The following is an 11854-nucleotide window of genomic DNA, read 5'->3' on the forward strand; positions in this document are numbered from 1 at the left end:
TTGCTAAAAGGTTATGCATAACCTGGGCGTACATACAGCACCAATACAGCAGTTCTAAGATTCATTAAGTTGTTCAGGAAATATGGAGTAGAGTTGGTATCTCCTCAGACAAGTCTAATATGATCTTTTTGATCTAGGGGGGGGGGGGGGTCAAAGGCTTGGTTGGATTTCGAGCCATCGACCGTGTAGGACCATGACTAACTTCTTACCACTACGCTACACTGCTACCTGGATAACTATACGAGAAGATCCCTATCAATATCAAAGGCGAAGACTCTCAAGCAAGAAATAGTTATTATGCTAGGTTTCCTAGCTTTCTAAAATCACGATGATCCTTGTGGATGACGAAAAGCAATGAATAAAAAACAGGATGACAAAGGCCAGTAACGGCCAATTACCATTCTTGTAAAGTAATTGGCTCTTCCCTTTTTAGCCAGTATTTGTTTAATCTTTTTAGCAAGTCTCGTGGTAAACATGAAATATGCTTGTAAAACTAAATCTTGGTCCATCCGAAAAAGACGAATGTATGTTCAGACTATTTTCTTTCCAGACTTTTAAAAAATTTTAAAAGTCTGAAGAATTCAAAAAATGAACAACATCTTGACGGCGACAATATAATTTAGTTTGCAGCCAAACTTGAGAGAATATCAAGAATTAAATCCACGAAAATGAAGAAGGATTGAAGCATAATTATTGCTACACACTCAGTTTGAGGTATTGGGATATACTGAGACAGCTCAAGGCCAGTTATCGAATATTTATTCGTCAGATGTTTGTTATCGAGCTAGCAGATTAGTCAGGATCAGGAAAATGTACTGTGTACGTTGGAAAGCAAAGACTGTGCTCAATCTCCACAAGTTGAGAAATATTTGCTGATGGGCTTCGTCCTTAGAATGTCATCAATGAATTACCGATTAAAGCTGGAGCTCTGTTAACGAAAAGGCGCAGATATTAGTTATTTTTGAGACAGGAAATGAACCACAACAACCAGAATGAGAAAGAAAACAAAGAAGTACCAGGAGAAAAATACGAATTCATAGATAGGCTCCAACTGTCCAAACTGCAATTTTCGCTGGACTGATAAAAGTAGATGAGATATCAAAGCAAATTAAACCAATTAAACCAATGAGATCAGATCCGATCCAGCTTGCAAAGTGATGTCTCGTTTCTTTATACTCTAGCGTGATCTATTTGTTTACTTGTTTATTCATTTATCCACCTTATTAAACTATTATAAGTAGTTTCAGTTCAATAATTTAACAGCACCCAAAATAAAATTAATTGTGCAGCTTTAAATATATTAATTTTAATGACTTCGTTTTAATTAACGAACTATTGATTTTTAAAAAATTCGAAAATGAAACTATAAAAAGTCCAGTTAGTGTATGTAGTATCTGGGCTCATAGATTCTTGCAAAAAAGAAGAATAAAGTAGATGGTGGCTTCAAAGTGGTATGTGCAATTTGGCAACGGGACAAAGCCGCCTTGGTTTTTTATTGGGTTTGTTATTTGAAATCACGCGAGCATAAAACACACTTTTCGAAAGTTAAACAGGCGTTTCCACAGGAGTATTCCTTTCAAGTTGTTGACCGCACGCAGGAATCACTACCGAGCATTCGACTGAAGCGCTCCCTGACAACCTCTTGGACCGAAAGGGAATACAACATCCTCGAAGAAGCGAAATACAGCACGTCACTACTCGTTCCGAGTCGAGAAACTGGTCGAGAACTTCAGCTGCTTATTCCATGTTTCTTACGGTCACCTCTTTGATTTGACTTGGTGTGTTCTTGGGCTAGACAATCAACAAAACATACGAAAACAGAGTTGGGAGAGAATATCGACGAGCAGTGTCACCTGCGTTGAAACTAATTAACTTTTCCAGGCGACCAGTCGAACTCAAAACAAACAAAAGTCTAAAGTCTGAATCACTTTTCAGTAAGGCGACTTCGCTCAAAGGATACACATACGAAATCACTCCAGAATCAGGTTCGCAATTGCTTGAGAAGTGAACGAGAGTAGCCGAATAGATATTGAATAGCATTACTGCCATATCTTCTGGAAAGGTTTCCACAAACAAGTGAAAGGTCATACACAGAGTTCTGTAGTCATCATCCAAGCATTTCAGGATAGAAAATTGCTAAGTACCAATTAAAAAGAGGTTATACACGACGCAAAACGTGCATATCGTTTTTCGACGGAGTAGTTGATGATGAGAATACATTGCATATACGTATAGAAAAGACCAGCGATATGAAATAAAGAAAAAATAAACAGAATCTCCCTAAGCGAAGTGGATAATCCGAAAAAAAATCTTCGAATGCCAAAAACTAGGAGGAGAACGGAGAAAGCATTACGTTTGGATAAAAGGCAAAGTACAAGGCTTTGATCAATTTCTATGGAGATACGACTCGATTTCAATTGAAAGTCGTTGAAGTTTACGAACGTGTAAATGGCGAATGCAGCGACTTGAGGCGGTTAGTCTATCTGTCAAGTCAGTGTTTTTAACCACTCAGACGACTCTGATTATCGACGCCGTAGGATGAAGCGCTCGGTTGGCACTAGGGTGGTTTCGAACTGGTTTCGATTACGCAGTCGCAGCCGAAACTCTTACCAACTGCGCTACTCCTACCCCACGTTGAAAATTCAGAGGCAGACCGGGGATTTTCTGGGCAGACACGGTTCTCGCAACATTTGCCAACAATTTGACCAAATCAATGAAATGTAGATTCACTTGATTATAGTGACTGGTAAGCAATACGTACGAGTAAGATAAATTGCTAGAGATTTCCTCAAAACGAGTTTTTCCAAAATGACAAACGCGTCAGCTAAATATTAAATCTCCTCCAAGAAAATGTCATAATATTTGTGCACTGGTTCTTCTCTTTCCACTTCACCCTTTTTCTCTCTCACGAGACTTTCACGAACCTTTCTTGCCAACAAAATATATGAACACAAAAGCATATCACAACTACATGAGCGTTTTAAGGAAAATCTTCGGTAAGATTTGGAACTTGAAACATCAACAAAATAGTGGATAAAACATCTGCATGATAAGGGGAATATTATTATCATTATCATATATCCTATCATATATCCTTACCAATTTTTTTTTGAATTGCTTGAATTATTCAAGCAATTCAAAAAAAATTGGTAAGGATATACGATATATAATTTCAATTAATAAATTTAAAAGATTCAGGAAAGGAGACTGCAAAGTCAATGAGGACCGGCAATCACAATCACATAAATCCTATAAAAGGCAAGATATCCATCTCTACTATTTACTATTTAAGGGGCATCACCGCTCAACTATTCTTAATGCAGCGACAGCGAACGGAAGCCTAGCACACTATGAACGCAACAAAAACGACCGACGAAACGTCGGGTGAAATTCCATCCCTTTTCATTTATCTAATTACATTACCCCTCCACAACAGTTTACCGCCTCATAGTGGCGTGGAGGTAACTCTGGGCGTCGAACTGCGATGCACTGCGGAGGTTCGTTCTCCGACAGGGTCTTCCAAGCTGAGAAGGAGTTCGACACATCGACATTCCAACTTCTCGGAATAGGAAGCATAGTTTAGTGTACACCAGTGCTAAGATTCACCACCGTCTTAGCAAATGTCGCAAGGTGGTTCCCTGATCCATATAGGTTGGGCGACGACCGTGGGAAAGCTAAGCTGCCGTGGCATGGCTGCTTAGTTTGGGGAAAAGTCTCTTTGCCACTCCAGCATATTCACTGCCTCAGTACCCGCACACGGGCCCTGCCGTCTCAGACGTCGGACGGTATGGCGACCGGTGAGAGGCGATCAAATCTCAGGTTGCTCAGGACGTCATTGATTCTGGACCAAGGCGACACAGCACGACTGCCATGGAGACTGTCTCAGACTGTGTACTTACAACGCGAGAACAGTTTCCACAGACGCCGACCTGCATGCCCTTTTCGGAGCTGCAGAGCGTATCAAATTTCACGTGATTGCTCTGCAGGAGACCAAGTGCAGAAGGAGCGACGTACGACAGATGAATGACGGTACACTCGTCATTCGTGGAGAGAAGGTTCCGTCGCGAAATGTAGGCGGTGTTGGTTTCGTTGTGCATCCATCTGTCGTCCACCTCGTCGATTCTCACGAGATCCTGTCACCTCGTCTGGCCATTCTTCGCCTCCGCCCTTGCCAAAAATCCATCAGTATCATCAACTGCTATTCACCAACATCAGCACTGATGATTCCGAATTGGACGCGTTTTACGAGGAGCTGGAGGAAGTAGTCCACAAGAGAAGTCCTTTTACAAATTCGTTGTCGGAGACTTCAACCAAAACTAGGAAAGGCCACAGAAGAGGAATACAGGATTGGAAGATTTGGACTAGGGGACCGGAATGAAAATGGCAATCGTCTCGCCGGGCTGTTGTCCGCCGCTCGCCTCTTTCATGGGAACTCTCTTTCATGAAAAAGATCATCGTCGGTAGACATGGGAATCGCCAATGGCGCGACTCGTGCGGAGATCGACCACATACTCACCAACCGGAGGTGGTGTCTACTTGACGTCTCAGTAGTACCATCCTTTTGTAGTGGTTCTGATCACCGTCTCCTTCGTGCGAAAATACGACTTAGCCACACGATGGAAAAGAACATCTGCTATCGGCAACGAAGGAGAAAAGAAGTCGTCTACGACGATTGCGTACTCGAGGACTCCTTGTCCCAAGGTGACTGGCACACCGAATAAGATCCAAACGTGGACTACGAGATGCTGCTCAGAGGATTACGAGCCTGAACGTGCCTCGAAGTCGCGCACGACAAACTTGGATCGAATTTCGAAGACCACCAAGGAATTGTTAGGAAGAAGAAGGGCTTTGAGGCTTGATCCGAATGCATCGCACATTGAGCGGTTAGTAGCAAACACTAGCTGCAGAAAAGCGTTGCAGGAGGATCTTTGAAGTACAGGCTGAAGAAGATTCAGAAGCAGCACAAAGAAGAACGAGTCTAAAGAAGTGCCGCAGGACATCGCGAATATAATATTCCGCTAGCAACCTTGCTGAGCGAAACGGGACTCGACGTCTTCTCGTCGTGAGATGGAAATCATTACGGAGAGGTTCTACTGAACCTTTTCCGTTCATCAACTCCTGTGTCAAGCCCAATCATCCCCACTGGCGAAGCTCCACCACGGATTCTCCCTTCGGAAGTACGAGTCGCTATCAAGAGCATGAAACCTGGCACAGCCCCCGGACCTGATTTTATATCAGCAGACTTTCTTCGGGCTGGTGGCCATCCGCTTCATGTAAAAGAAAGGATCCCAGACCAGTGGAAGACCTCGCGAACCGTTCTTATCCATAAGAAAGGTGACCGAGAGGACCTTCGGAACTACCGTCCGATATGCTTGCTGAGCGTGTTATACAAAGTATTCACCAAGATCATCCTCACCCGCAATTAGGACGCTGGATGAAGCCAGCCTCAAGAACAAGCTGGATTCCGCCAAGGTTCAGCTCTGGACCACATCAGACCGTGTCGAGGTCATAGAGGTTTGCCGGGAATACCGCCTGCCCTTGTTCTAACCTTCGTCGACTAGAGAAAGCCTTGACAGCGTAGAAACGAATGCAATACTGTCAGCGCTGGTCGATCAAGGTGTGGACGCGTCGTATGTGAGGACATTAGCCAATTGCTACGAACGATGCAACTAGGATACAGCTTTTCCACCGCCCTCTCACCATACCCATTGGAAAGGGGTACGACAAGGCGATACTATATCGCCGAAGCTGTTCACGGCTGCATTGCAATGGATAATGAAATCACTATCCTGGGAAGAAAGGGGCATACGTGTTGATGGAAGATTTCTTTCGAACCTTCGTTTCGCGGACGACATCGTTCTCTTTCCGACCAATGAAGCAGAAACAATGCTCAACGAATTGAACGAAGCAGGGAAGAGAATAGGACTACGAATAAACAGAAAGAAGACACAGTTCATGAAGAACGCCTACTGCGAGGACGGAGGAGTACAACTTGAAGGCTCCCAAATCGTGGAAACTCCGTCATACGTATACCTCGGACGTTCTATGAACATGGAAAACACTGAAGGAAGAACTGAATAGAAGAATGAGAGCAGCATGGGCACATTCGCAGCCGTCAGGAACTACGGACCAACACGGACCATGATCTTCGTGCCCATGTTCGACTCGACAGTCCTTCCAGCCTGTACGCAGCGAACGTGGGCAAACCGGCCAGTCAACACACACACAACAATGTCTAATTAACGCCAACCCGTCCTAGGAATTTGCGCTTTCCCCCCCCCCCCGCGGGGTTTGGGAAGGAAAAAAAAAAAAAGGGGGGGCGGGGGAAGAAAAGAAAAAAGAGGGAAGAAAAAAGAAAAGAAGGGGGGGAAACCCCCCAGGCCCCAACAGGGGTTTTGGGGGCCCGATTTGAAAAGGAAAAAAAGGAAGAGGGGCCCCCCCGTCGAGGAAGGGGCCATCAATATAAAATATCAATTACATCACCAAACAAGAGTGAAATAAAAACCAATCTGAAAATTTTATCGCACAGAAAACAATAAGGTATGTGAATTTATGGGCTGTCATCCTGTACTTCTCAAAAAATCCGTGATTTTAGGATCTGTCGGAATACTTTCTCTAAAAAACAAAAAGAGAAGGTGCGAAAAACAACAAGTGTGCGCGAACATTCACAAAATGGCGGGAAATGCTTCTTGCTGACGACTAAGTACTGAACGAAGACGGTGCGAACGAGGTGACCGACGTTTCCTGATTTGTTTTCTGTTCGCACCAACCAGTAGCTCTGATCTCAGGAACTAATCGCACAAAGAAACAAGAAAGAATCAAAACTTCAAAGTACGCATGATAATTATCCAGCTGAGAAGTTTTGATGAAGCATGGTAAACCAGAGGTTTCGTAGAAATTTTGCGATATTTAGCAGGTATGATTACACTTAAGTTATTGGAAAAATAGTGAAAACTCGGAGCTAACTAAAATCATCTGCATACAAATAAGAAAAATAACACAAATCAAATTGAATATCGCTTCCATTCACACGCTTCCACATTAAAACATTTTTTTAAATTTAAGCTTTTTTCTTTCCTTTTTTCTTTTTTTTTCTCTACATTTCTTCATGATTTTATGTTTTACATTTATGTTCAATCATTTGCATTTTTAAGCATGACATCATAAGGCACATGTCTAATCGACTTCTTTTGCACCCAATTTTACACTTTCTTGATATTCTTCCTTTTTTTAACGGTACCTTTGAGTAGCAGCACAAATGGTGCTTAAACGGATACCACTCATCATGAAAATTAAAACGTCAATAAATTAATAATATTTATAGTTAGTTATTATTAAAGTTATCACGACTACGCTAAAATAAAAAAGTAAAGTGAGTAGAGTGAGTAAAGCAACTGAAGAATCCCCGCCTTACAATGATTTGCGGGTTCCAGCCAGACAAGTCTGGTATTGGCTCCGGATGAAGAATTTGGCACTATTTTCGAACCATCGATCTACCGTGCAATCACAGCCGAAACTTTTACCGAGTGCGCTATGTCTGAGCAGAAATTACAGGATCGTGGACGGAAATGTTTCACAGACACCGCTAAAACACTTCTTCCTATTTCATTTATGGCCACGGTCGATTTCTGCCTTCGTATGTCACTGTAGTCATAAGTTTAAAGAGCTTTAGTTCAGCTGGAAAAAGTGCGAAAAGAGCATTGTTAATTGAGTTGGAAGGGACAGTGGTGACTCATCCTAGCGGACAGAATTGACTAGAGCAATCATTGTATGTAAGCCAGTAGTACATAGCTAAGTCTAACCATTCCCGGTATGATAGATGAAAGTAAAAAAAGTAGAGTTACTCCTTTCATTTCTGATACATCTACTGAGATGTGCTATTAATTCCAACCTTTACGTTCGGGTGTAGAAGAGGAGACAAAATCCTGAAGAAGAAATGTACTCCGAACAGGACACAAACAGAACAGGCACATGCACGCATCCGGGCAGCGCAAATGTACTCAATTCTATGGCTACCGACTCCTGCTTGCATAACGTTTAGGTGAAGTGACCTTTCCGCTGCTAATTCCTGGGAATCTCTCTAACCTCGTTTTCTTTCCTCACTGTTGCAACTTTTTTCAAACATTCGTGAAGGAAAAAATGGGCTACCCAATTCCGAAAAATGTTCGGCTTTCTACTTGCTGACTTGTAGTAAATGGAGCGTAAGGAATAGCAGCGCAAATGTTTAAAAATATGTATTAACTACTATTGGATGCCTGAATACCCACAAAATGTCATCCCTCGCTGTTCAGATGGTTGTAAAAGGTTACCGCAGCGTGTAGTGTGTCTGGTGTGTGTTTTCTACCGACCTCACATGGTCGGTAGAAAGTTTGATCTTGCGGAGTCGACAATTTCGTAGTAGATTTGTTTGGGAGGATAAGGATGAAAATATAGTCGGGTCAAGACGACATGAAGCAAGTAAGGTGTAGTGGGACCATCGCAAACTGCAGCGATGGGCGGTCCCAGCAAGGGTTCCAGTACACTCCTAAATGCTACGCTCCACCGCACCGCCGAGCAGCCGCGTACGCAATTGCACCGTGCTTCATTTCGTTTTGACTCTGCCATATACTTAGGACTACAAGCGGGCGTAATATAGCGGTTAGAGGTTCCTCTGTGTCTGCACGATCGATCGGAGGTTCGAATCCTCCCTTCTGCTCACCATGTCCCTCATTCCTCCGCGGTCGATAAATTGGTAGCAGACTTGTCTGGGAGGATAAAAACACTGACTTGACTTATCGGCTAGCCACCGCAAGTCATCGTTGTATAGGCCACTTACACGTTCGTAAACCTCAAACGATTCTGAATTGAAGTGAACGTCGGGGCGCATCCCAAGCGGATTGGTTAACACCAGACACTTTATTCCTCATCCTTACTACTTAAGATTATACGAACGCTGGCGCATCCCTGAGGGATTGAATGATGTCAAGCGCTTGATCCTGTAACTCTAGAATTAGAAAGTGAAAATACTACGGGACACCTGCTGATTCTGAATATTCAAAGATGATGGCAGATTTGTAATCAAAATTTGAACAATTGTCAAAAAGCTAATCTCTATGAAAAGCATGAATGCTATGGTAACGAACAGGTGCGTTAGGATGCACGACATCCCGATTATGCTTCTGGTAGGGATGTCGTGGGGCATAAGCAGTCGAAATAATTCTAGTGAATTGTTCGTAGCGCAAAATGATTCATGGGGATCGTTTAAGTGTTAGAAAAACACACAAACCTAGGCAGAAAAACTCTTTATAGGTGGGTTAAAATGAGCACGGAAATAGTATGCTGCGGATGGTTCGTGTTATAAATTGTGAAAAGTCGAAGATAATGAAAACGCCACATGAATAGAAAATGCACTAAGATCAGAGAGATAAAATATAATTAGATGGTATCCTTGAAAAACTATGAATAAATACCCAAAGAAAGGGACTTTCGGACAAATATAGTTTTTTTATTTGAAAGATTGGTTAATCTGATTATTCTTGAGTCTCTGCGCATAAAATCGGGGAAAATTCCCGAAGAAAAAAAAGAACATGGAGCGCCCTTGGTTGATACCTTTGTGTGGATTCAGGCACTCCATTTTCTCAGATATAGAACTTCAAATAATTGCCGAAGAAACGCACGTCTGCATTGGTAAACAGACCAATTTCATATCCAATATGAGAGTATACGCCTGCCAGTGGTTAAGTTGTTGATCAGCGAGATACGTTCTCCGGAACGTCCGCTCCAGATCTGCTGTTGTTGCTGCTCTCAAGTGTTAGTAGCAAGTAAGCAAAGTAGAACGAAGTAAACGGGTTTCTAGAAATTTTAAAGATAAAAATAGAGAGAAAGATCACGGATATCACGATTGGGATCTTCTGATAATTAACCTTGTTCATGTAGGTTCGTTTAAAGAAATACCCTTAATTCCAAGTTCCCAAGCGAATTCTAAGTTCTGGAATCAAAATACTCCAGGGCTGTTCCCTGGTTTCTCTGTGTAGCGCCCAGGTTTTCTGGTAGAGAATTAACCGCTGGCAAGATTTTTCGACTCAATCGTTTTCTGTAAACATTTGCAAGTGGTTGGTGACTTACCAATATCTGCTCGCCGAAGTTTCTTTTTTGTTTTTTTTTTTTTTCGTCGTTTTCTACTCTGCATCTCTGAATTCTTCTGCTTTAGTATTTAACTTGGCTTTTACAACAAACTTTATTCGGCCATTGCGAATGAAGTTTCGACTATGAGCAGTTCATGGACGAATCAGGCAATTGAAAATCACTAGGACGCATTATATTGAGAGAATTATGTCTTGCAGGTGGTCATTGGGATGAAAATTATTTTCTTTTGCAATCTGATTTTTCGTCCCTTTCGTCTGAAAATTTCAGAATGCAAAAGAATAGAATCTTATCTTAACAACCTGTGGGTGAAGGTACGGCACAGTTGGTGAGGTTGCAAGTGCACGGTCTAAGGTTCGAAGCCGTCTTTGAGCGTACCAAGCCCCTCCCGAAGATCATGAAGCCATTGTAAAGCTGCAGGAGCGTTCATAAACCACAAACCATTCGCATTTGAAGTGAACGCATTGTTCATTCAACGAACATCCCAAGCGGACTGACTAACGCCAGAGATCTTTGTTATCCTTTTGAAAACCCCTAAAGCGAGGTTCTCCAAGTACAGTAGATGCCACCACAGAAATCTCTGAGTTCATTCGGTTACGCTTGATATTGCTAACAGACTACGCTGCAAAGCTAAAAAATGACTCAAAGTCACTCGTTGTTGATCAGCCATAGCTTCTGTGGCAAGCTGTCTCATTCCCGATCAAGTTCCCGAAATTTATAATCATTTTCTTCGAAACTTCTGCATCATTGAGAAAATCCAGATTTCTCCTTGTGGACGTTCCATGAAGTGCGTTGTTGCATGTAGATTATAGATTCTTTACGATCTCTGTCGTATAAATAATAGAGCTCGACATTTGCATGACATCATGTACCATGAGCGATGCTTTTTTAAGGAACAATAGAACCAAAAAGTCGTCACATTTGCAATGAAGTCAACTCCAGGCACACGAGAAAACCATTTTGCAACACTGTTATGAACCGAATGAACGTCTCCACCAAATCTGCTGGAATCAGCAATGACGGTTGCAACCATTCTCCAAGCAGAAAAAAGTGACAATAATTAAACAGAAAGATGACAACTTTCATAACGATACGGAAGCATGACACGATATGGGAGGTGTAGGGCAGTCGCAAGAAGTCCCCACTGCGTCCGTCCATGGTTCGATACCGCTTCGAGCCAACCAGGTTTACTGGTCCCAGACCAAAGCACTAACTTGCAACGACATGTCTCTCGGGTCATTGTATAGGTCGGTCACTGACGCGTTCATTAAACCTTGTAAAGCGATTCCGCACTGAGGCCAAAGGAACGAGGTGATCAACGCTGAGCAGTTTATCCTTCATTCCTTAACTTGGATACTTCCAGTAGCTGTGTCCGGACACAACACCCTTCCAGTTGGTGGATTTTGCTTGCTTGTCGTGGTATAAGGAATGAGAATAATTCTTGTGAATTGCTCATAGCGCAGATGATTAACGAGGACAGTTGAGACGTTTGTATGCATTGATTCTTAGCTGTCACTCTTGGAGTACATAATCTGATGAAAGCGATTCAAAAAACAAACTCATACCTTTAATTATAATTCTTCTAGAGCGGTAGATACCTTAAGCAAATGAAAGAAAATGAATTAATGCCAAATTCTCATACATCAATAGTAGTATTATTTATATTCCTACAGTCGCCGTAAAGAAAGTTCAACAATATCCATATATCACTTAGCAAGACGGAAGAATGAAA

General features: G+C 42.3%; 2 protein-coding genes across 2 annotated transcripts; both read left to right on the plus strand.

Moving 5' to 3' along the window:
* Nucleotides 1-4466: 4466 nt before the first annotated feature.
* On the plus strand, nt 4467-6081 carry RB195_026393 (uncharacterized protein; the record flags this gene model as incomplete). The annotated part of the gene is made up of 4 exons (XM_064214926.1): nt 4467-4701; nt 4754-4883; nt 5129-5334; nt 5717-6081. 4 exons carry the CDS (start codon nt 4467-4469, stop codon nt 6079-6081), a joined length of 936 nt encoding a protein of 311 aa, XP_064070807.1.
* RB195_026394 (uncharacterized protein) lies at nt 5776-6081 on the plus strand (the record flags this gene model as incomplete). Its single annotated transcript, XM_064214927.1, has 1 exon — nt 5776-6081. One exon carries the CDS (start codon nt 5776-5778, stop codon nt 6079-6081), a length of 306 nt encoding a protein of 101 aa, XP_064070808.1.
* Nucleotides 6082-11854: the final 5773 nt, after the last annotated feature.

Source organism: Necator americanus, chromosome X (genome assembly GCF_031761385.1).
Source record: "Necator americanus strain Aroian chromosome X, whole genome shotgun sequence".
In the NCBI taxonomy this organism is placed as follows: Eukaryota; Metazoa; Nematoda; class Chromadorea; order Rhabditida; family Ancylostomatidae; genus Necator; species Necator americanus.